The following is a 26,914-nucleotide window of genomic DNA, read 5'->3' on the forward strand; positions in this document are numbered from 1 at the left end:
GAATGAGCACGAGGCCATTCGGCGACACCTTTCCATCCTCTTGGTGCCCGTACCTCCTGCACTTCCAACTATATCTCTGGGAGCTTGACAGCGGACGTCTCTTCAATGCACGGCTCCCTCAGCTGCGAGTTCCTTGATGTGCGCCGTACACTTCTTTCTGATCCGACAGACGAATATCCAGAAACTGGTTGTCGAGGCCCCATCCACGGTAAGTTGGAACTGAGTTTGCAAAAGTGGAGGGATGAGATTTTGGCCCCAGTGGGCGCACTTAGATGAAAGCAAAATGCTACAGGCCCGTTTGCTTAGATTTAGACGCATGTTGAAGAACACCACGTGGTCTATCTTCAACCGTCTTTTCGTTGGATAAAATAGTATTAGCATCATTAGAAGTCTACGTACGCGAACTTGGGAGGTTCGAGATTACCAAGTTTATTATCCCAGCATTTCTCTCTCTCTCCCCCCTTATCCTTGTGAAGTAAAAGGACAGCGTGATCAAAATGAGAAATTTATGCTGTGACTGCAAACAAGCTATGAATACAGAAATAAACAGAGCGAGGTCATAAATTGTGATTGCTATCAGCCGCTCACTTAACTAAAACTGAATTACGAATTTGCAGCCCCTGCAGTAAGCTGGCATGTTTGTATGAGAAGTTGAAATATAGTCGTGCTTGTGCCCAGTTCATCTTGAAATATCTCTAGCGTATACGTGCCTCTGCTCCGAGGCATTTGGCTGCAACGCTTAATTGCGGTTTGCGAGATTATGCATGCAAGACTGATGATCAGTGTGCATGAAGATCTCTCCTGGTGTGACACGCAGCTATCCCTTGATATCACCAGCCAATAGAGAATGTCACTAAGAGTTCATATTTGCCTCTTATCATCTTGCAGACTAAACATCCCACGAAAGTGCTGCTTACATCAGGGCGTGCTTTGTGCTGGTTCATGCTTCCTTGCACGCGAACTGCAATTGAACGGCGCATTCGAATATCTCGTAGAACGGACATTCTAGAAGAATTAGGCCAAATGGAACCGTGGGACCATGACTGCATGCCGCTGAGTTTTCACTGCAAACATACCTGCTTACTGTATACAGTCACAAGTTCATGACCCAATATCAGTTAATTTGATAGCTAATAAATCTGATTGATATGTGGGGTTTAACGTCCCAAAACCACTATATGATTGTGAGAGATGCCGAAGTGGAGGGCTCCGGAAATTTCGACCAACTGGGGTTCTTTAACGTGCACCCAAATCTGAGCACACGGGCATACAGCATTTTCGCCTCAATCGAAAATGCAGCCGCAGCAGGCGGGATTCGATCTCACAACCTGCAGGTAAGCAGCCGAGTACACTTAGCCACTAGACCACCGCGGTGGGGCAGCTAATAAATTTAATTTAACCTTACACCTCATCGATTCCTAAGCCTTAGACGACTCATAAAACGCGAAGATTGAACGGCATCCCGCGTCGGCTGCATCAACACGAGTGATGCAAGAAATCATGATCACATGACGATCTCATAATACACGCAATCTTCACGACGTCGCACATCTTAAAAACCAGTGACGTCACTGTGGCGTCACAGCATGGCTACATCACATGACAGCACAGCTTGGGTCAAAGGTGTCTCCGATCGTTGAGGCAATGCAACGTTAGTCGCATAAAGTTTTCGAGGGGAGGGGGAGGAACAGTTCGTCCACTTAGAAGAAAAAAATGGCCCCGTATCTGCATTCATTCTGCAAATGTCGTCGAAAGACGATAGTCTTGCGTGTGGAGAGAGTGAACTAAACATTTATTTGATGTTCTGCTCAAGAAAATCAGTGATAGGTATTCTGGAGGCGCTGCGTCAGAGTGCCCCGAGCGTGCAGCGGAGGCGAACGAGCGCATCAAGACACGTCACACGTGAGACATGACCGCCATCTGGCATATTTTTTTTTTTTCAAAAACAAAGCGTGTGGCTCTGAGACGGGTGTGCGCGCCCGCCTCAGAGGTGATAAGGTGTAGAACGCAAGGCGACGGGTAGGTGCCACCACTGTCTCGTTTTAGCAAAGCGTTGGAAACACTCGCCTTTCCGTGCAAGCGTTGGATGATCAGCGCAGCGTGATAAGCGCTACGGTCCTTAAAATTACTTATGTGCCTTTTCTAGTAAAAGGCAGACATGCAGAATATATACGTGTTGTTATGGAGCCCCAGACACGCGCAATTGCTTTTTAATCAACAATTGCACAAGTATGAACTCTGAATCATGAGCAACATAGGTGTGTGCTGCGAATCGGGTCGGCCTTTTCAAATACCCGATGCTGTTAGGAGTGGACAAACAGACAAATGTACAGACAGACAGACAGACAGACAGACAGACAGACAGACAGACCAAAATTTTTGCGTTGAAGGTCCCCAAGAAAGACTATCGTCCTTAAAAGAGAAAGATGTCTTTCGTCTTCGAGTCGAGCGATTCAAATGCATTATATATATATATATATATATATATATATATATATATATATATATATATATATATATATATATATATATATATATATATATATATATATATATATATATATATATATATATATATATATATATATATATATAGACGCCCGGCTGCGATCCTCGCTTGACAGAAAAGTTTCCGCATTATGTCTCTCTGACAGCGATTGTGAGCGCTACCTTTTGTGGGGGAGACACTTACCGACTACGCGCCTTTCTTTTCTCTCATTCAGCGCATATGCCCATTCTTTCCATTCACACATCAAGCCCACACACGTCCGCATGTCACGGAGACTCGAGGGTAGTATTCGAATCTGAACCGACTCCGGTCTGTATGTAAGGGAGAGGGGGGCTCGCGTGGGCACTTATACCGTATTTACTCGAACGTAACAAGATTATATATTAAGGCCGAATACGATGCTGCTATACGGATATGTGTAGTGGCGAAGAAGAAGTGGTGGCGTGGGTCCCTCTTTGAGGAGACCACGCTGTGGTGGAGGGTGGTCCACCAGCAGTGACGTTATAAACAAATTATATATATATATATATATATATATAAAATAAGGGAAAGAAGTGTATACCTAAGGGCTCGTTTTTCCGTGTTTTTAACACAATAATAATGAGATATAACAGACAGTAATGCCAAGGAATGTACAGGGGAAGTTATTAACATTAATGGAATGTAAATAAGAAGAAAGAAAAGTGGATGAAAAAATTACCAACTGTAAGCAGGAATCGAACCTACGACCTTCGAATTACGCGTTCGATGCTATATATATATATATATATATATATATATATATATATATATATATATATATATATATATATATATATATATATTGTTGGCCATATACTTGTTTTTATCATATAAATGTCTGCATCGCTATCTTCATCAGTACGTGATCATGGTTTTTCCGGCAGTCAGATGCTTCGTTTTAATGTGATACAATGCGTGCGCTGTCTCACAAAACCTAAACAAGGAGTAAGCAGGGGAAGATGAACAGCTACGAGGCGCCTGTCGGCATGTTGGCGGTATCGTGATGCGACATCGTGATCGACAAACTATCACTTGGCGACAATGTCGCCAATGAAAGAACTGTCGAGCCTTGAGCGTGGTTGTGAGGGACGTTATAGGCAGAGACGCAGGGCACGATTCGGGCTAATTAAACACAACAGTTGATTTGATTTGTGGGGTTTAACGTCCCAAAACCACCATATGATTATGAGAGACACCGTAGTGGAGGGCTCTGGAAATTTCGACCACCTGGGGTTCTTTAACGTGAACCCAAATCTGAGCACACGGGCCTACAACATTTCCGCCTCCATCGGAAATGCAGCCGCTGCAGCCGGGATTCGAACCCGCGACCTGCGCGGGTCAGCAGCCGAGTACCTTAGCCACTAGACCACCGCGGCGGGGCAATTAAACACAACAGTCTGGCGCCGTGGTCGCACTGCGAATTGATGTGCGATAACAAAAATGGCGGTCTCTACAATGCTATATTGAAAAACATGTGTACAGTATTCGCGTATTTATCGAGAGAGTGAAAGTGTATTGATATACAGCCGAAGTTCGCTTGGTCTTGGTGTTTTCGATAATTGAGCATTTGATTGATCCGGACACTTTGTGCTGTCTCGTGGCGTCACGAATGAAGGAGTTTCTGCTGTATGCGGATATATACGGTATACGTAGTCCCGCTCGCTGGGAAGCTATAGGCGCCGGCGGGACAGTGAGGGAAAACCCTGGCATTGTCGCTCTCTTTCTCAACTATTCCGTCCTCGTCGCTACATTTCTCCACGGTCATCAAAGAAAGCCCAAAGGTATGGGGAGGCTCTCTTTTCCTCGTCGTACAGAGGCGAATGAGGGAGGCATGGCGGGTGTCACGGCACGTGATGTAGCAAAACGGAAGGCTGCTACACACCATGCACTGCGGCCACCACGAATGTGCGCATGGGATGCGAGCAGCGGGTCTTCCCGAAAGATTGGCGTGCCCAATGGCTCTTGAAACGGGCTATCCGCCGCCGGTCCCCTTCCCCGTCGGCGCAGTTCTTCGACGCCTCTCCCGGATACGTGCTCTTTCTAAGGTGAAAGGGAAAATTAAGGCACCGCCCCATCCAAACTACGTATTATGTGGACTGCATTCAGTGCCATGCGTGTGGTGAGAACGCCGTATCGCGCGAAAACATCTGCGGACATGACCACCCGAAAAAAAAAAAAAAACCCAGCTGCATCCGTATTTATGTGTAATGCTGAAACGTCGTGATGCGTTATAAATAGTGGGGATTCCTCAATATGAGATGGAGATAGACTCGTCACTCCACCCTATACCGGCTTTCATATTTTGTTCTTTAGTCATATATATGTGTTTTATCAGGTATATAGTTCAAAGATTCAACCTTAAAGACAAATCTGCGTATACATGCAGATCTTATTTCGCTTAACTTTAATACCTTACAGAGTTACCGCACAGGGTGAAGGAACGTGAGAGGTTCACAAGAAGGATATAGATAGTGCTAACTGTAACTGAATGCTCCGCAGGGTAGTAAACCAGGTGCAACATCGTTAACCTGCCCGGATTTCCTTTGTCTTTCTGTCTCTCTTTCTCACCGTTTACCAAATACCCGTGAGCTCTTCGGCCAATGAGTCGTGGACCATTGCTCTACACAAAGGTTTGTTTATCTTAAGTCAATGGAGTTTTGGAATGCATGCTTCCCTGTTACAAAATTTCCCCTAGGCGAGCGAAAAATTTTGTGAAGCTGATTCACCTGAATATGTGCAGTACAGGCATTCCTGTGAGCTAAGTACACTTCCTGAATACTTCTGTGCATGTACATGATTTATGAGCGCCTTTTCGTGGTTCGATTGCAATCTTCTGGATTGAGCGGCGGTTGCCATGAAAGTACTGAAAAGTGCGTATGCATCTCGGTGAAGCACAAAAGTACTGTTCGTTCCATAAAGAAAGAAAGAAAATAAAAAGAAAAGCCATGTTTTTGAATGTCACAACGACAAACTGCTCATGAGCAGCTTTCTGCCGAGATGGCCATTCCTCCCTGCCATTAGCGACGCAAGCTTTTTACCCTCGCCGGCATGTGCGACTCGCGCACGTGGCCGTTTCGCTTCGATTTCCCGGAAGAAAACGAGAAGAGAGCGCCGGTCGCCGAAACCAAAACAAACCCCTTTGCACCTACCTCGTGGCCGCTCTCTCCACCGCACGACAGGAGCGCGCTTCCGAACGCGAGCGCCATCTCCCGCCGCGCGTAGCGTTCTCGGTGGCAGCGGCGGCCTGGGGCACCGCAGCCCCGCCCGCCCTGGGCCCTGCCCACCGGACCGGCCCGCGCCGAGATGCCTGCGTCGGGCCACGCCGTCATTGGTTCGCGCGCCCTCACTCCCCCTGTCCGAAACACGGGCTGTCCGGATAAACGAAGGAGAGGGAAGATGATGGCGCGCGGAGGAGATGAGGGGTGAAAGCGAAAAAGAGAGGAGAGGTGCGATAGAAGAGAAGGGGAGCACTGTTTCACCCCTCTCGCCCCCCCCCCCCCCTAATTCCACCGCCTTCGCGAAGAGCGCCTCGCCGCGGCGGCCGCTGGCGGCGACGAGGTCCGCGCGGTCTCTCGGTCGGACGGTACGGAAACACGTTCGCGAGACGAGAAACGACGCGGCAGCCGGGGCCCCTTGAAGTTGCTGCGTCGAGGAGGCCAATGGACGCCGGCTCTCTGGGCAGCTGCAGCAGCGGAGGCGGCACGCCGTCGCCGCCGACGCTCACGTTCGGCTCGCCGGCGGCGCACTCGCCGTCGGCTCGCTCCAGCCCCAAGTCGGGCTTCGGCTCAATGACGCCGACGCGCTCGACGCCCGAGAGCCCCTTGGGCGCAGCGCTGCCACTGCCCCCGCCGCCACCCAAGCAACCTGGTTACGGTGTCTTGCACGCGCTCAACGGTGGCCGCGCACTGTACGGGGCCATGCGGCCGCCGCCGTCTCCTCCGGGCATCCCGTCGGACGCGTCGGCCACCGACTGCCGGCTCATCGACTACCGCGGCGCCAAGGTGGCCGCGTTCCTCGTGAACGGCGAGTACCTGCTGTGCCTGCCGCAGGCGTTCGAGCTGTTCCTCAAGCACCTCGTGGGCGGACTACACACGGTGTACACCAAGCTCAAGCGGCTCGACATCACTCCCATCGTGTGCAACGTCGAGCAAGTGCGAATCCTGCGCGGACTGGGCGCCATCCAGCCCGGCGTGAACCGGTGCAAGCTGCTCTCGTGCAAGGACTTCGACTCGCTCTACAAGGACTGCACCACTGCCAGGTCAGCGATGCGCTGTGCTCTCTTTTCTTTTCTTCGGTGCACGCTCGAGAGCTGTGTCCTTTTAAGAGAAGCCCCGTGTTGCGCCTCCTGGGAAAGCACGTGGGCGCCCACACGTCGCGTCTTGGGAAGCGTTACAGCCGCTCCTCCATATGCCGCATTGTCGCTGCATTCGCATACTCTCAATATCGATCGTTGTCGTTCGGTGTCATTTCGAGACGACAAGCCGCAGGGTGCAGCGAGCATCAGCTATAGCCGCGTCATGGTGCAGGCGATAATTTCTCTCAAATGAATACCAGAAACCACACGTTCGACAGATCGTATTTCCTTGAGTCAACGCGCTGACCACAAGTATGTTTCACCCGCCCAAAGTGCTCAAACTCGGAGGCCAAAGACAGCCGAAAGGGCGATCCCCACTTCGAGGCTATTTTCGTGATTTTTAGAAGACGGCTCACGTAGCTAGGCCGTGGAGATTAAGCAATAATAATACTGCAAATTAAATTTGTCTGACCACAAAAAGGTCCTGCGTCTTCAACCACCTGTGTGCCTTCTGTGTTCTTCCATACAACAAACCAACATTTGTGCAAACGATGATCCACATAAGCGCGAACGTTCACATCCTTCAACTCGTACGTTATCAATAATTTCTTGTCACCACGTGGAAATGACATAAAGATATGAACTTTAATTGAACATATCCTGCCATACGGAGCTGTAAAGTAAGCGGTATGTTAATGTGCATGTACTCTCCACCTTCACTAAAGGACTCCATGAACTATATTGATATTGTTCCTTCATTTCAGTACTTGAAGTGTAGCTCGAATCGCATTCCGTCGATAATGGCAGAACGAGTTCCCGGGAGATTATGCTTCCTCTGAATATATAGTTATAATTTTGTACTACAAACTTCAGCTGTGCCGACGTTGACGAAATTCTCGATAAGCTGAGCAGAGCCGTATACTATACGTTTAACGATGGTTTACATAAAGTAACGTGGGACAAACATGTGCACTTACAGGTAGCGGAACAGAAGTAATGGACGAGCTGTATAACTTCTCCGTCGCAGCTGCTTGTGCGGTTGAAACGTTGATATACGTATACAATGGAAAAATAGGAACGGATCACAGCGAAGCGCCAGTGGACTGTGTGTCTCTACAGCGCATCACGCCGAGAACAGTATGAAATACACAAGTAATTTCTTTCACCAGACATACGTAATTTATATTGTATGCTAAACAGACATTTAAAAATCCATGGCAATGCTTTCGCAAGTTACAGCGGATGGTGACTGTTTCTTTTAACACTGCTCGTGTCAGAGGAACCTCTAAACAGATGCACACTACAAGCGAGGATCTTGATGAAAAATCTCGACAATGCAGCAGCGATATAGTCTTTACACTTGATTTCTTGATTTATACATGCTTCAAGTATAAAATTTAGGCAGCAATGACACCATCAGCCTCTCATTATAACAATTAGGCCTAAGTGCGGATGCGAGATTGTTACCGTAACGATTAATTTTTAGTTCAAGTATACTAACCGTGTGGAATTAGTCACTCAACATTATTATTCGAGCGTCTATATATAGAAATTGCTGCCATATATCCAGCCTATACAATTCCGTATGGCCGGAGAATTTAAGATCACAGTAGCCAACAAGTATTCCCCGCCTGTTGGGAGAAATCAGTGTGGCACGCTATTTCCAACTAAATGTGTTACGGAATTAGGAACGGCTGGCTAAATGTAAATGTAAATAATGTAAATGGGATATGCAGCCACACACACACGCACACACTCACACGCACACACACACACGCGCACACACACACACGCACACACACACACACACGCACACACACACATACGCACACACACGCACGCACACACATACACACGCACACACACGCACACCCACACACACACACACGCACACACACACACACACGTGTGTGTGTGTGTGTGTGTGTTCAGCATTTGTATTCGAACAGGACGTAGCGTGTCACCCTACGAAGTATGTGCGTCTCTTCCAATAAAATTGGTTCCAGCTAGCCCCGTGCATCACAGTCACGTCGCGTAAGGCCACGCTGTTCAATGGCATTCTACCCGCAGTGTAAATCAGCGCTTTGACCAACTTGCATTACCATGTTCAATGACGACCGTAGAAACTCCGAGGACGTGAATGCACATGTGCACAATCAAAAGGAGTCCTTTAGTATGCCATGTAGTTACTTAAAAATGATGTAGGATTTGTCAGACACTGAAATATGATTGAGTTCGTTTGTGTCGATGTCGTATGTAGTCAAAGAGGAGTTGTTACAAATTAATACGTCTAACAGCAGCATTAAGCAATTTTTTTTTGCAAATCTTTTGCTCAACTGTTTATCTTCTTATAAACCTCTCGTTGTACCAATTCTTCGTATATAGAAATAGGTAATCAAAACTGAATAATTGAGAGCAAGGGCTGCGGCAATAAGACTGGCAATATTATAACATAACTGTGATATACTATTATCAAACCTTCTTTTCTGATTTAGTACCCATTCCTCCTCTTTCTCATATTTTAAATGTAAAACAAGCTGATCACTTAGAAGTGACCACAATATCCGCAGCTTGATAAACAATAGCGATTTTTAGTGACATCGCCGGAGATGTTAGCCCGGTTCTATACTCCAGGTGTAGACTCGAGCTGATGGCTGTGGTATTTGTATACAGTTAGCCTATGCAACATATACACAAAAATGATAAGTGCAGTCAGACATATACACATGCACGTATCCACATACAATAATCGATGGTGCCTCTTCACATCTATAGATATATTGAAGGGACAGCTTATTTTGACCCAGAAGTACAACTGTTCAAATGAATTAATTTTCATGATAATATAATATGCGATTGCTCTATTTGCCATTCATATTACATCTATCATAAACGGCATATTAAGCAGGTCATTACTTGCGATAGAATATTGGTAGCCAACCGAGCCAAGCTTGGTTAACCTCCCTGCCTTTCTTATCTATTTATCTCTCTCTCTCTCTCTCTCTCTCTTGTTTTTCCTCTCCTGGTGTGATCAGAAACACCACATCGCCTGACAACTATAGGCTACGCTTTATATAGAAGTTGCAGTGTATATGCGAACATTATATACACTCGGCTTGCCTCACAATGGATTCGAGCGTGACCCCATGTTGGCGGCTGTTCCTCTTAAAAGCGCACATGTACGTTATCTTCAACCACCTCGCTCCGATTCATGATATGAACATTGCCGAAAGAATTCGTGTTTTCTTTTATTTCTGTTTTGTTGTTTCAAAACACGACACCCTTTGAGAGATGCATGTTTGCGGCGAAACAATTACCTGGAAGCAGTTGAAGGTGATAAGCTGAAAACCATACAACCGAGAGGCATAACATATACGCGATTCGTAAAGAAGGATTAAAATAAGGAGTGAAAACAGATGTTTCCTCTGCAAAGCCAAGCGCATACGGATTTTGTATACCTAATAGCCGCCGTATAAACTGCACGGAAAGTTACTTTTGGGGAACAGTTAGTCACGGAACAGTTATGGAGAACAAAACAGTTTTGGAGAACGGTTAGTCATGGGGCGTATATATAAAACACCTTAAGCTCTTGTTTGGTTTCTTGTTGAGCGCATGCATTATTACTTTATCATCGTTAATTGTACCTCGTGATTGGTGACACGCCTTAATTATTACATATACATTTGATTGCATTTGCAGCTTAGCCCAAATTATACACGTTTGTTTCTTGCTCAATTTCTGACTGGAATTTTATCGCTTAGTTTGCTGTTTTTATTTCACCTGTTTTTCGAAGGAACGCTTAAAAGCTTATTTAACATGCAGCCAGTTCATCATAATCATCATTTTTAAATGACCTGGACGAGCTTATCTCGATCAGCTAAAATATATATCGAAACATACATGCGAATGTCCGAGATATGTGTATACCATCCGCTATAGTTTTACAATTTGGTGTGATGGTTGCGTAATGTACAGCTTACAGTTTGCGCAATTCGCCATTACGTATTACATGATATGCCTGAAAACATTCGTTCTGTTTATTCCGAAAGCGTGCTTTCACAAATTGCTGCTTGAGTAGCTCACGTTGTTTTGATCTGCTGTGCTGCTCTGCTTAACGTCGTTTACTACTAACAATATAAACTATTACAGTATGTCATTGCCATTTGCTTGTCGTGTCACATATATGTTCGTTATTACTGATTGCTTTGTGCGAGCTTCTGTGTGTTTATTATAAAAGGGCTATAGGTGTAATTTTGTTTGCAATCTCCTTAGAGGTAATTTATTTTAGCGCCATACCTCATACCACGCTTTTGTTTTCTTTCAGTCACTTGATATCGTTATCGGTATGCGCAAATCTGGTCTTGACTATAGTTCTGTGTGTGTTGATATGAACACAATATCAGTTCACAAGATGATAGCGAAAGCTCAGCAAAATCTATACTGATGCGCAAATAATGTGATTCAATTATTCAACATCCAAATGATGTTTTTTAAGTGTGCGTCTAAGTTATGCCCTGAATGATGCTTTGAAAAGAGCATGCGACTAATTAACAGATACCTACTCGGTCAAATGATTACAGGCTGTCCACTCGTAAATGAAAACGAACCGGAAAAAACGAAAATGTTAAAGGACGCGAGACAGTTTTAAACAACCATGCTGCAGGCGTAAATGCATTTTTTCTCCGTGCGAACGATTTCTGCTCGAGTCGCACCTTTCATGCATCGCGTCTTGCCCTTATCCTTCGATAAATTGCGCTGCCTTCACATCCTATAAAAATCAGCTGCTTGATATAATTACGCTTTCATTATATGTTCACAGATGCTAACTACTGTTTATAAGTGTACTACTTTAATCTAGTTGGTGTGTATAATTTAGACGCTTGAGGCTGTTTTCTAGCTGCACTTTATGCGCTGTGATCTTTTCCTACTTGATCGTTTACATACTTGAGGTCACTTGGGTTCAAAGAAACTTATCTGTCACTTGCACATTTTTCCGAAGTTACCTCTCGGAATCGCCATCACCCTTCGAGTGCCACGTACATCCACGGGCATGCACACACTCGCATGCACGCCTTTTCGCAAATCTGTGCGTATAGCGACACGAATGCGAAAACGTAAAAAAGACGGATGCACGGACGTTCTCCTTGCGTCCGATATCTTTTCGCGTCCGTGAGTCCTCGTTCTGCGGATGGCGTTTAATCAGCACCACTGCAGCAATCCACGAAACCGTGGGGGCGTATACCCTTGTTGTATACGGATATCTCGACACCAACTTGAATGTACACAGCCCGCCGCTCTGTACGAAACTGGCAGCTTCATCGGGACGACAAAACAACGGAGCCTCACAGACAAACCAAAAAGGCATTGTAGAACGACAGGCTCGCGAAACGGGCTCCGCTATACTTGCACAGTGATTGCGAAGGGAGGGACGAGACGCCGTGTTCCTCGTTCTCGGATTAGTTAAGCTTCGTTTGCGAGTCCGCGGGGAGCGCGTGAGTGTAATTAATGGAGTTGGCGATTGTTAGTTGTGTGCCCCCCCCCCCCCCCCCCCCACTTCGACACAAAACCTGCCAACCAGCCACTCGTCCCGCACGCACAAACAGGCAGCTTGCCGTGTCTCTCACAAGCATAGCCCGTGACGCGAGCTTGTCCGTGCTACGAAACCTTGAGAAGCGTGTACCGTTGTGCATTTCTTTGCTCGCGGGGTTTGTCACTTCGCGCGCCCGCTCCGTGGCTCGAGCCACCGAGAAGGTTTTAGAGCTCGGTGGCCGGGCTCGTTCTCGCCGGCGCGAGTGAAGCCACCCGTGAGGACAGATTCGAGATTATACGAGAGATCCATTGTGGTGCTCTTTGTTCTGGCGACACCCTCGATATATGCGAGAGAGGCTCTCGCTATTGCCGTAGGACTATAGAGCGCGCGCAAGAGTATAGGCCTGGGTGTAGGCTAGCAGCGCCCTCACGCTGGTGCGCGAGGAAGTTGAGTTGGGAGCGGAGGTTTGATCGCCCTCGTGTGCGCACCGCTGGACGCTTATCGGATTAGCGGACGACGCTGTCGGTAATGAGGAAGATGGGCTTCGAAGAGGAGGGGGAGAGGCTCACAGCCGCATGGTTTTGAGCGCGTACAGGCGCGCATTTGGAGTGTGAATTGCGCTCTAGTGTGCGTATGCGCTTTATCTTTTCGCGAGTTTGACGCGAGGGGAGTGCTGTATGTGGCCGAGAGAGCCGCAAGGCATTATCGCGGTTCCGCGCGGCAGCTGTAATGAGCTCCTCTGCGCGTTTGTACTTGATCACTTGGTCTGGCGCGGAAGCTATAGATATACTATACTGCTTTCGGCGCGTGGCCAAGATTAAGTCGCCTGTGAAAGTTTAAAAATAAGTGAAAGGATGTTGGTTGTGCACCATGCAGTATACACACCTACGAGTTGAGTCGCCGTAGCGATATGTACTGATGTTTTTGCCTCATTCAGCGCACTAGCATAGCGTTATTTTGTAATGTGAGGGTCACATCTTTTCTCGGGAAAACTGCTGTCTGTATGTGGCGTCTTGTGCGCAGATCACGCGTAATCAGCGCTCTATTATTAACATCTTATGATAGGGAGGTCATTTGACGGTGATTTCAAGCTTCTATACGCGTTTCTTCTCAGGAACAATTTCTTTCAGCTTTGGGTAATTGAAGATTTGCATGCCGGTATAGCTCTGTCTCGACATTTGATGAATGTGATGCTGCAGCTTTCGTTGTTCGTTCCGGGGAGACCACTCAACAGAAGATTGGTCTAATCAACCGATATTCCTGTAATCACTATGGCCGTGTGCTGTGTGCAAAATGCAAAATATGCTGCGTAAGTTCGACTTTTCTGTCGTATTAAATGAGAGTCATTAAAAGGAAGCCTCGCGAAACTGTTTGGAAGTAGTCGATATCACATTTAAGTGGTGTTTCGTGAAGATCAAAGCCTAAATTAAATTCTTGACAGGAAGACACAGCTGATAAGCGAGGTGACAAATTGGAGGCATGGTGCACACATGTGAGATGCAGGCACACCATGCGCACCTGAGCTTCGATTCGAAATTTCCGCGTAATTGTCGAGTCCCGCTTGCACCGATGAACAAGGACATAGACGAGTGTCATCTGAAGGATGCTCATCTAATATCGACACGCTTCTGGAACGGCGCCACGACCATTAACTCGCTCGGCGCCGACTTTTACCGCACAACTACGCATAAATGCAGACACGGAAATCGCTCTCACGTGCCTGACATTTCGTTTAAGGCGTATACACACACACTTCACGATATTCTTCAAGGGTGAACGCCTGTCTCACGGATAGACAGCTGTCATATCGCAACGACAAGGCTCTTATCGCGGTAAATTGTTGTCGCCTTCGCAAACTTATACACGCACTGTCTGACACCTTCAGCCAGCGCAATTATAGATACACCTGTGCCATCGGAGAGTTAGATGTGTGCAGCGTGGTGCATGCTAGCGATCGTTTATTCGACTGCTATACGCAGCCAAAAGTTGATGATTGATTGATATGTGGGGTTTAACGTCCCAAAAGCACCATATGGTTATGAGGAACGTCGTAGTGGAGGGTTCCGGAAATTTCGACCACCTGGGGTTCTTCAACGTGCACCCAAATCTGAGCACACGGGCCTACGACATTTCCGCCTCCATCGAAAATGCAGCCGCCGCAGCCGGGATTCGATCCCGCTACCTGCGGGTCAGCAGCCGAGTACCTTGGCCACTAGACCACCGCGGCGGGGCGCAGCCAAAAGTCTGCAGCTGACGAAGCTGTTCATTGTGACAAACTTCCAAACGTTTATTTCGCCAATTTACAGAAAATCCGTAAACATTTACGTGGGAATCTTACGGACTTTACGAAGGTGACTCGCGTATACTGTTTTCTATGTCATCGACTGTCCTGAGGGCCAACGCTCTGAAAGCGTTTAAATGTCGTAGCCTGTGCATGTCTGTATACAATACCATGTGCTTGCGGCTTTTCATATGTTTGTAAGTCGTATACGTTGCTGAATGACAGCCTCTTCAAAACCTTCTCGTATAAACGGTGAGGATGAGAGACGAGCTAACAATGAGAAACTTAAACACCGAGATACACACAGCACAGTATATCTGTATTGCGGAGAGTCTCGTAAGTGCATTGACATGTTGCCCGAGGTCACGTTAAAAACTTCACTCATTAAATAGCAGTACACGCCTATTAGTTTCATGCGCATGTTATTAAGAATACGTATAGCGGTGGGCGAAGCTGCCCCGCCGCGGTGGTCTAGTGGCTAAGGTACTCGGCTGCTGACCCGCAGGGCGCGGGTTCGAATCCCGGCTGCGGCGGCTGCATTTCCGATGGAGGCGGAAATGTTGTAGGCCCGTGTGCTCAGATTTGGGTGCACGTTAAAGAACCCCAGGTGGTCGAAATTTCCGGAGCCCTCCACTACGGCGTCTCTCATAATCATATAGTGGCTTTGTGACGTTAAACCCCACATATCAATCAATGCGGTGGACGAAGTGTCGACGAGCTGGATATGATCTGCATAATGGTGTACTTGTGAAGCGCACTGAACGATTCGTAACTGTTCGCATGCTATTTGGTAGAACCTTGGCTATAATTAGTGGCGAGTGACGACACAGTGTATGGGGAGCAACTGCTTTGTTGTCGTTTTGCTTTGAATAATTTGCGCCATGAATGGTGCAATATGAGGCATTTTTTCGCTTTTATAATTTTTTTATCTAATACAGCTCACGACCATTTGAACCGGTGGAGAAAGCAGAGATAGCATCATTCCTTAACACTGTAAGAGCGTGAAAGGCCCACAAAAACGATTCGCAGAACAGGTAAGCTTTGGTTCACCAACACTGCGACCAAACCGCGGGGAAAACGGGCCGATCCGGTGATGAGTATACACAAGACACGTCGCTGTGTCCCGTGTGCTCATCACCCCGTTTTCTCCACTGTTGGACCGCAATAGAATCATATAGCGTTGCGCAGACTTGACTCTATAGCTTCCACTAAGCTGCACAATTTTAGTAAGCAAGTGAGTGTAAGGAGATTCCGACTGCGTGAGTAAGGAAATGGCCGCGTACTCGGAATGCACACCTGCGTTCGCATTGCACACGGTGTATAATTCAGCTGTCAGCTCGCGTCACTGCACACTCTCGGCGACTGCGTCGGCAAGAAAGGCGGACAGCGATCACAGCCGACACCGACGACAGGCGAGGTCCGTTGGCTGCGTGCTTCAGCTCTCGCGCGCCGAAGTGTCGACATTGACGCGCCCTTCCGGCCTCCACAAATCGCCACGTATATATAAACTTGTGTGGACGTTCAGACAGCGGTCTACACACACGTTCGCGCTATATACGTCATGTGTTTTCTCCTTCGTAAGAGCCTCGTGATGTCACGCGTAGCCGTGCGCATGAGGGAGGCGGAAAGTCAGCCCCACACATTGACGTAACAGGGAGGGGTGGCGCGGCGTCGCCTCCCCCCCCCCCCCCCCCCCCTGAAGAGGAACTTTGCGCATGCCTATGATGTCACGTGCGATGGGATTTCGGGTAGAGACTCACAAATTTCTGTGTATATATAGTGTCTGGCGTGTATTGCCAGGGCAACCGCCGATCCAGGGCGTTATTGAATGGTTTTGAAGAGTGTCTTCCTTAGAAGCTCCCGCCCACAATTTACAACGAAATATTACGGACGATTTCAGACCGATAAGATGGGCTTGTTCCAACCGATAACACGGATAACATGGACTGAACAGTCTGATAATAACAATTAGCTGGCTTTTACGTGCCAAAAGCACGACATCTGATTACGAAGCACGCCTTAGCCGGAGGCTTCTGAAATTTATACCACTTGGCGTTCTTATCACGAGCGCTGACATTGCACAGTGCGTGCGCCTTTATATGCGTTTAGTCTCCACCAAAATGCGACCGCCGCTGCCGTAATCGAACCTATATATACGCTTCGTGTCAGTATATACGTAGTTTGAAGAGTCCCCAAGTAACGTGCCTTCATCTATCACATTCATTCGCATAGAATCAGCACAACCTGGCACTGGTTAATGTTGGCTGATTATTATTTAGTTAATTGTTTCCGTGTTTATTGTGTTTATGTATTGGCACAGCACTGCTCGCCTGCAGACTTCGCTGAAAGCAGGAATGTATGATCTAAAATACAGCATAAAGCATTAGACACAACACGCATCTTACAGAAACCCGCTAAAAGAAGTTAGAAAATGCGCTTATGAAAATCAAAATGAAAGTAAAGAGTATACGCGCAATGTTTGAAGCACCAACCATCGCAACTAATTTCAAATATGGTTGAAACTAAACAACTTGCACGAATGCATAGTTGCCATGGGTATGCGGCAATGCTGACTAGTAGCCCGGTTCCATTCATGCATTGTTTCCGAAAGGAAAGAGTTTGCGAACGTTTCACTACGGCCAGTAACACTCTTCAGTTTGTTAATTGTTCGTTTATTTTGGATGACGTTGACCGATATGTCTAAAAGACTAATATTGACTATCTGCTGTTGCGACGGAATTTCCTGCAGCGTCAACGCTATGTTTCTTGAATTCTAAACCATTGAAGCTGCTGTCTCGCAAGTTCCTCTTGAAGAGGAGTAGCTGGGCTATATAGCACAAGTTCATTATTTACAATGACAACGGACCAACAGATGGGGACCTAAAGTTGCTTTTCTTTTCACGCTTCGTCGTAGGATTCATGCTGTGACCTGTGCGTTACTTTACGGAAGTTTCTATAGACTGGACATGGTGCTCTTGCTTGGTGGCGTATTACTGCATTCAGTTATAGTTCGCCTAAATTTCCCCGCAGATTTCGTATTGCATGCAGACTGCGCAGCTTATAGGAAACACGTGGCTGGGCATTAGAAGCGTATATTAAAAATAAATTTGCATATTACGTGACCACCCTGACGAGATTTATACGTGGTCACAACGTCACACGTTTAGGGAGGTGCGACCTGCCTTCTTCATAATGGCTATTATTTAGGGCAGCTGCTGCTGATGTTTGAAGTCGTGGAAGTGTCCGTTTTACGTGCACATGTATACTTGTAAAGGGAGTGTCACAGTGCACACATTGGAAAGAGATTTTGGAGACCTTCAGCAAGCACATAATATAATGGCATAAAAAATTTACGGTATTTCATTAAGTTAGCCGTGCATCCAGAGATGAAAGAGTTTACATGCGTATATTCCAAGGCTTGCCGGGTCACTTTGGGCTCGGATAATAGAGACGTAGTCGAGATAATGAGCGCTAACACTTGCAACATTACGCGTCTGTCATCTCTTGACACTCCGTAAAACACCGTGACCGTTAAGTGCACGACTCATAATCCCTAACGGCTGGCGCATGCGCAAAACGCGAGCATCTTCGGCACGTAACCTCCTGTCATTGCGTAGAAGCCGTGCGGTGAAGCGAGGTTCTCATGCTCTATCGCGATCGCAAAACAAACAAATTTCACGAACCGCGTAGCGACCCATATCGTTTGTGTGGAGGGGGACCCATCGGTCATCTCGGCTGCGCCGGTTAACATTATGCACGACTCTGTATACTAATGCGTGCGCGACCCGAAATGCGCTCATCGCGGAGGCGCACTGACTACGTCTCGCCAAGAACGGTCATTCGTATATCTATAGAGCCGATCCGCGAGGCGTTCTTGGCGATCGTGTCTATCTAGCGCGGATGCGACGGTCGTGAGTATAAGTGAGTGCGTCCATACGCGCGCTTCGACTGCGCGCGCGTCCTCAAAGAGATGTTTGGGAGCGAGAGAGGGAGATGTGAGGCGAGAAAGATGAGCACGACTTCGACCCCGATGGCGACCTCTAGAGGCGCAGGACACATACGGGTCGTGAAGTTGTTCCTGCAGAGCTGGCGACGAACGAATAGAAAAGACGACCTTCCTCGGGCATCTCTATGCACTGTGGTAGCGACGGAGCGCGCGCATGTATATTGCCAGGGCTAAACGAGCGTGTCTATGCGAACCAGTGCGCTCACAATATAGTACAGCTGCACAGAGTGAAGGAGCTGCTATCAACGGCTGGAAGGGTATACCTGTTCACGGAGGACTGTTTCCAGTGCTCGCACGTGGAGCACAACGTCGTTCCAACGTGCACGATTCCGATAGAGGATGACCCTGCAGTGGTCGCGGCGTTGATGGAGCACCCGCAACGCGGTACTCGAAGAAAAAACAACAACAACAACAAAATGGACAGAAGAAAAGCGCGACTTCGCGCACTAATTCTTTCTTCGCTTGTATACTGCCCGCGTGTATACACGTGTTCAGAGACGATGTTGAGAGGCGTCACGAACGAGGAAATTGAATTGCCCCGTTCTCACTGATCTCCGTCATGCGCGAACGACGGTCGAGCGAATTCCGAAGGAGAGCATGCCGAAGCTATTATATGTCTTGCCAATGTATATAGTAAAAAAAACGGGCTACGGTATCATGGTTAGCGCGACACGAAGTTTGAGACTCTTAAATGAACGAGCTCAAAGACTATAGGAAAGAAATGGCCAGACTAACTCTATATACGCTTCCTCTGCATCTGAACTCATTCATATGTATTGAAAGTGCGACCTTTTTCTTGGGATATATAGCACGTAATTATCGCCCAATATATAAACAATTCATAGTGCTGTGCCCTCTGAGATACGTATACACCACGCTGCTGTCGGAGTCAGTGCTGGTTGCAACATATCTAATCACCGTATACAGGGCTCGAAGAAAGCCTATATACGCTAACTATATATATATATATATATATATATATATATATATATATATATATATATATATATATATATATATATATATATATATATATATATATATATATATATATATATATATATATATATCGGGGGGGGCGAAATATGTGCAGGAATTACCAAGAGCATCGGCGTGTTATGTATATCGTTGTTTTTACTAATCCAGTGGCTTTATCACGATACTTTGAAGTTTAATAATTTTTGTATATATCATATGTATACCTAATGCGGCTCATTAGCAGTGCGCTATACATATTATGGCCATGTTCGGTACATGCGCATGCTATCATAATATTTCAACATTTTGTCTTGAGGATGCACATGTTATGAATTTTGGTTGCCTTATTGCCCTTATGTGGCTTTTTACTATATATGGTGTAGTCGAATTTTGCACGGGTATTTTGTAGGTGTGAACTAGCTATATGCTCTTCTGGGCCACAAGTATATCTCTTTAAGTTCAATTGTCTACGTACATATACAAGGGTGAGTTTTGTAATCCATTTCTATTCAGTAATGGCAACGAAATACCAACCGCTCGATCTAAGCACGATCGGTCCTATTGCCCAGTATTGTTTCAGCTTCCTTCAGACTGTTCGCCACTCCCTATAGATACTGCGATCGACCCCTAAAATAGTAACGATACAGTATTTGACATAATTTCAACGTCGTGGTCTTTCCACTATCCATGCTTCAAGTAGCTAGTTGGTCCTTGTTAAGCCTGCAATAAATAATAATGTACGGTTAGTTCAGAATATATGAGTTGTTTGGTCATGCAAACTAAGGCGACATTGCTGACTGCACACTGAAAAAATAAACATAATTTAGCTCTGTAGTTGCTAGGATTGACTCTAAACGACATCGATCATTTTTTATCATCTTTGTTTACATTTAAGAGGTGGTTATGGTTAAGGTGTTGGTAGAGGTTGGATCAGTTGATTGGCAGACCTGAACAGAGATTTTAACGTCTGAGCATCTTTCCAACGTCAAGTATGCAAACCACAAAACCGTACAAGTTGAGGCCAGTTTTTCTAATAAAAAAAGAAAAGATTGGAAAATTTTGAGGCACTCGCCTGTGCACTATCCGTCGTATTTTTTAAAAGATTATCTGTTCAATGAAAGGTATTGAAGTTAATTGTCATAAAATTTGCTGAAAAGGCACGTTAATTCGCATAGTGTATAGTATTTGGTGCCTGATTTTAATAAGCTATAACGTAACACTTAAAACTTACGAAAGGGGGGGGGGGGCGCTTGTTTAATTTTGGGCTCGTTTCTTTTGTTAGCCACAGCATAATAAAACCTACAGGCATTGAAGCTAGCGTAAAGGGAATATTAATTGCATGCTTTCACTGTTATAACCGAAGGTAGTTGGTTCTGTTGTGCGTATAGGGGATATTACTTGCATGCTTTCGCTGTTATAACCGAAGGTTGTAGGCTCTGTTCTTTCTATTTGTACCATAACGCCTATACTTCAGTTCGTGCATGCAAGCAATGTTACCTACACGTTCCTTAGCTTGATCTCCCGTTGTTTTGTTAGGTTCTGTTTAACAGAAAACGCGCACAGGAATCCCGCAAACTAACAAGGATACCTTTTCTTGAATACGGGTGTGATCAACGGAATGGGGGGGTGCCACGGTCGGACTGCAAGGAGCATGCTCCCACACAACGCTCCTCCGGATTGCTTCTCTGTGATTACGCCACGGAGTGGCGCTGCCGCTGGTTGCTTCTTCGGTGCCCCGGATGAGGAGGGAAAGCGCGCTCCACTTATCACTAGAGAGTCCGCGGTGCCGAGCGTGTAACCACCTTGTCGTTAGCCAGCCGCGCATTGGCGGCCGATCTTATCGACGCCGCATGCGGCGCTGCTCTCTTTGTCTCAGCCACCTCGAAAACCGTGCATGCCGGCGGCCTTTGTAAGTATGCTGGGGCCCCTTTCGCGATGCTCGCTGCACGTTAGCGTGTCTCCGCTATGAGTGTCGGTGCTCTTAAAAAGTCGTTCGAGATGTACAGCCATGGTAACGTCTGTGTAGACCACGCAAACAGCCGGTTTTTTTTTCTCTGTCGGGGCGAAACCTTGCAGTGTGGCAGCTTGGGCTAGTTGGTATGGCACGACGATAGTTATAGCGCGAGAACAGAACGACAACACACAGACGAGAAGGACACGAGAGCTCGTGTCCTTCTTGTCCTTCTTGATTCTGTGTTGTCGTTCTGTTCTCGCGCTTTAACTATGGTTTTGGGGCAGTGTCAGGCTCTGACGTGGTCAGCCTGACAACTGGGCCGCGTATCCTCCTGATGCACCACTTCGGAGCCCGAAACTTCCTTAAGGTTTCGGCCCGCAGAGCAAAAACCGGCTGCTCGAGTGCTCTACACAGACGTGGCGGCGGCTGTTTACGTGTACCAAGTACATATACTGACGAGGGGCCGAATTCAAAATGCTAGCGGAACAGTGATACAAGCCCTCTTCGCCATTGACCAGCCGGCCCAGGCCCATCAAAGTTTGTCTCAGCTAGGAAGAGTACTACATACTCACCTCTCTATCTCACGATCGTCATCCATTAATCTCTCTTTTCCCCTTTCTCCTCCCCCAGTGTAGAGTAGCAGGCTAGAGCGAGCTATGGCTCAGGCTGACTTCTTTGCCTTTCAGTAAATAAACCTATCTCTTTCTCTCTATTTTTTTTTTCATTTGGACCGAAGCAGCCTGTAGAAAGCAAGCTATGAACCACATCGCCATGCGTGAGCAACATTTCGAGGTAGTTTATTCTCAGTTCACTTCGTCAGCATTGATGAACATTTAATTTTTACAGCCACATTGCGCTTTATGAAGCTCAATTACTATGCCCGATTCGTCATACTGCAATCATGCTTAGTTACTACCGCAAAAACAAAGCAAGGGCGAAAGCTACCTATAAAGCACGTCACCATTGTCGAGCACTATTTCGAGGCAATTAATTCTCGAAGCACTCCGTCAACGCAGCTCCACGGTATCAAGTACAACTGGCAGTGGAAAACGATACAGTGAAGCAGGCGGACGTCACCGGTTGATGCGCACTCTGCCACCCGACAGCGGCGGCACACGTTGATTGCGACGGTTTTCGGAGGTGACGCGGCCACGAGAGACAAATAGCGCACGCGGTCATTTCCTCTGACGCCGCCGCGAACGAGAGAACGCAGGCTCTGCAGTTCATTCCGCAGCGACGAAGCGCTCGCTGGCTGCATCCGTTCCCAGGCTTCGTTGCCGAACAAACGAGCTGGGCTGCAGTGACAGCACGAGGACAGTTCCTCCTTCCCCCTGTGTCTCGGTGTATGGCGGCGTGTGCAGTTCGTCCATCGTCGAGGCCCATTCCGCGACCGCCAATAGAGTCACCCCCGATGGCAGAGCGATGCCAATATTCGCCCTTCCTCATATACGAGGGGCCACTCGCAGCAAACACAGTACGTGCAGCGCACTTCTCTGCCCATATACAACGCGTGCGTCCTCTGGCCGTCGTTGCTTCTGTTTACATCCTGCGATCTCGGCTGTCTCCGCTGGCGCTCTCCTCCTTTTTTCTCGTGTGTATTTCGTTCCTCGCTAATGCGAGTCGGCGCGTGGAATATCAGCTCCGTATCGCATACTGCGTATATACAGCCGTGTATATAGGATATGTAGGGTTGGAGACCGCGTACAGATTACTGCTCATTATATCAATGGCAATCTGATGATGCTGCCCGCTTGTGCAGTTCACATCTTCATATTGACAACCAGCGCTTAATCTCTATGGGCGGAATAAACAAACAGGGAGGGGGGGGGAGGGGATGCGCTTCCTTTTAACGAAATAGGAAGTGCGCAGATGCAAAACAGGTGGACTTGAAGGGGCTGCTAACGCAATTTATTTCGCTACTTGTGGTTGAAACGTTCGTTTTGCTGCCTCTTTTCTATAGAAGCACGTGTTGATAAGCAGCCCATCTGTTTCTTCATTGCTTGGCCTACAAGTTACAAATATTGGGAATATTGTGAATTTGGTTTCAAACTGCGAACAAGCATGTATTTTAACTTGGTGTGAATATTATGACCTTGGTACGACTGGCTTTAGCGCCATATCGTCGATATATTGTAAGTATATATCCCGTGATAGCACGTGTATCATTTGCGACGTATCTGTTTTTAAGGGCGTGTGCTACTTGCAGCAAGGGTTTGAGACTACCATGTACCAATGCAGCTGTAGGGACCATTTTTTTTTTTCAGCGAAAGCTGTTGTCAGATCACAACGAGGGTTGCGTGTGCCGTAGTTGTCTGCTGCCGCCGCCGGTGTCCGTAGGCACTATCGCGCGAAATAAAATAAAAAAACACCAGGGACACAACGGGATTCGAACCCAGGTCCCCTGCGTGTCCGCCCAGCACTCTACCTCGCGCCTTATTGGCCCTGCTTGATGTTGGGAAAACGAATCACGTCAGTATCAGTAATAAGGTGTTTTAGTAAAGCGAAGGAACGACCAGGCGTCACACAATTTGAATCGTGTTACAAGTGGGTCGTCGAGTGTTCAAAACCGCCACAAAAACTTCAGGCGTAATTCTTCATCGTCGTCATCTACGGCATTAAAAAAATATTGCCGAAAGTTCCTTGAAAGTGTGTAGTGGGTATCACACTTCTCCGAAGACTGACGGAGCATGACATAGTGAATGCAGCTCTTTATAACAATAGATTATAATAATTTATGAGGTAGTGGGTACCCAGCAAAAGTGGTTGTTCCAGTTACCCAAACAATGCTTAAAAAAGGCTCTGAAAATCCTCTCTTCCAGCTTTCGCTGTGACTGTGTTGTGCGTTCCGCGCAGGCCTGGTGTTTTTTTTTCTGTTTGTTTTTTACGCCAAAGATCAGTGCAGCAGCGCTCAAACATTTAGATATCGTGTAGAGTGAAACCTCGGTGACACGAATCTCGCGGGGTCACCGAAAACGTTCATATTGCCACTTTACTTTCCCCAAGTTTTGTTATCGCCCCAAAACACTACACAATTCTCAGCGCAAACGGCGCCTGCAGTTTTCGAGAAGCTTTAGGACTGTAGTATATCATTTCGATAAGATCACGCTCACTCCGCGAGCTGTACAGATTATTCTGGAACCTATACGCCGCCATCAGCGATAACGCTAGAACAATCGATGGCAAGAGTATAAATTCCGACGCACTTCGCCGCTTGTCAGTTGTTGATCGATGGCCGACGTTCCGTTCGCCGCTATCAGTCCAAGACTGCTACTGCAGTCCGACTTTCCGTTTACTGGACACAGGTTCGCCCAAATAAACAATTTATTATTCGACTCGCAGCGTGATCCATTCGTCCCCGTCACGACCCCGTGACAATATCATGCCATCTTCGTATAGCAAGAAAATGTGGAAACTTGGCATGCGACAAATGAAAGCACTTTTTCATTAATTGTTTCTAAGGACCAGCGACGTCCCAAACAGCGCTGAATGATTTCCAGGGAATGATTTCAGACATCTGTGACCACACTTGCACTCGTAAATATATACGACCTATGTGTGCCTGTGTAATTTGTGAACCGTGAAAGCTATAGTAGCCCCTTGATGATCTTTATTTGTTTTTCCGCATGATGTTATGGTACTGCGGTGAAAGCGACTTAAGAAGCGTTTTGCATGTGATGGATAAAGTCGAAAATTTTAGAACCGCGTTTCTAGTCATTATTTCTTTCGCGGTGCTGTTGGGGATGTGCTTCGGCCATTCCCACACAACCTAAAGAGTTGGCAGCTGAGCTCGTCCCTAACAATGATGCAGGTTGACGTTGTGAGGCCTGGCTCCTTCGCCAGGCCATCAGGTTTCTCCTTTGGGCCTCGCCCACCTTTCGTAGAATGTCTTATGCGCGAGGACATGGTTTGTATCAACATGTAAGCACTGCCCCAATAAAAACAGCACCTATCAACCCGTTTTAGAATAAAAAAAAAGTGCAATACCAGCGCCATCTGTAGATATGCCACCAATGGCATCTCAACACGGGCCTCCGAGATTTGCGCGCGCAATCTCGAAGGCTACAACGCGTGGCAGCGTAGTGGGTATGCCCGCACTTATCAGTTTGGGTTCCTGCGCCTATAGGTGTGCTCGTCACGCTCGCGTATTCCACGACAGTGCTGGCAGCACCTGTTTGTCACAGCGTGGTATCCTACGTTCGTAGCGAACGTCGCAGGGGGAAAGTTGGTTCGCAACATCTGCACTCTATTACATTGCAGGCCAATGGGGCTTGGCCGGGACGAAAGGAAAATTCGCATCACCCCGAAGTTCGTAAGCCCTGATCGTACCACCGAGGTTTCACAATAATGTGATGACATGTGGAGCACTATAGACATTACAATTCTGTAGGAAATAGTGCTGCACTTGCCGTGTTTTCTGAAGAACAAATTCAGTCTCTAGTATTCAGCGTGCCGTATAAGGTCTGGCTTCGGGTGTTAATGTTCGACAGTACGTGAAACGTAACACTGGCTTGACCGCGCTGTAACGATCTCGCCACCATTTTTCTATTCCTGAAATATTGTTGGCTGCTCCGCCGCTTGCGTTACTGTTCTTCGCTGTGTGTGCCAGCATGCTTTCCTTGGCGTTTTCCCTCAGTGCTTGCATGATTTATTTCGATGAGACGTCATCGTAACAGGTGTGCCTATATATTAATTCTGTGGGTTCTTATTAAGCTCTGATGACACCGTCAACTGGGTGCATGCTTTATAAACGAGAATCGTCCGTGTTCAACGCTTTCCGGGGAGCATTTATTTATTTATTTATTTATTTTTTTACTCTCAGGGCCCGAGGGCATTACAGAGAGGAGTGGTCTGACAACAATACATCAATAACTGCAATTTTGAAGGCGGCAGATTCTTCGATTGCAGCAATGGAGGCAAGAAGGTGGTTCCAGTCACTGCTTGTTTTAGGCAAAAAAGAAGCAATACAAGTGTTAATGCGGCATATGGGAACTTTAACATTAAGATGATGGTCGAACCGTGGTGATACATAATCTGGGCGAAAAAATATCATTTTTAAATGTTGGATTCGTGTAAAAGATTTTGTGAAATAGCTTGAGACGGAAGTACTTACGGCGTGATTTAAGTGTTGGTAAACCTAGTGTAGTTTTCATTGAAGAAACACTGGCGTAGCGGTTGTAGTTAGAGAGCATAAAACGAGCTGCACGGTTCTGAACGAATTCAAGGGCTGTAGTTAATACGGAGCTAGATGAATCCCAAATAGAACAAACGTATTCCAATTTCGATCTAACGAGTGTTGTGTACAATATACGTTTTAAATCTGAAGGAACGGATGAAAAATGAC

At 46.8% G+C, this 26,914-nt stretch overlaps 1 protein-coding gene across 1 annotated transcript in view; it reads left to right on the forward strand.

The window, feature by feature from the left end:
* Positions 1 to 6,106: 6,106 nt before the first annotated feature.
* The window catches only part of LOC119169228 (dachshund homolog 1-like), a 279,105-nt gene continuing 258,297 nt past the window's right edge, over positions 6,107 to 26,914 (forward strand). Inside the window, exon 1 of the mRNA XM_075881536.1 lies at positions 6,107 to 6,788. Within this exon, the coding sequence (XP_075737651.1) occupies positions 6,190 to 6,788 (599 nt within the window). The 5' untranslated portion in view covers positions 6,107 to 6,189. The remainder of the gene's footprint in view (positions 6,789 to 26,914) is intronic.

Source organism: Rhipicephalus microplus, chromosome 2 (assembly GCF_043290135.1).
Source record: "Rhipicephalus microplus isolate Deutch F79 chromosome 2, USDA_Rmic, whole genome shotgun sequence".
Taxonomy (NCBI): domain Eukaryota; kingdom Metazoa; phylum Arthropoda; class Arachnida; order Ixodida; family Ixodidae; genus Rhipicephalus; species Rhipicephalus microplus.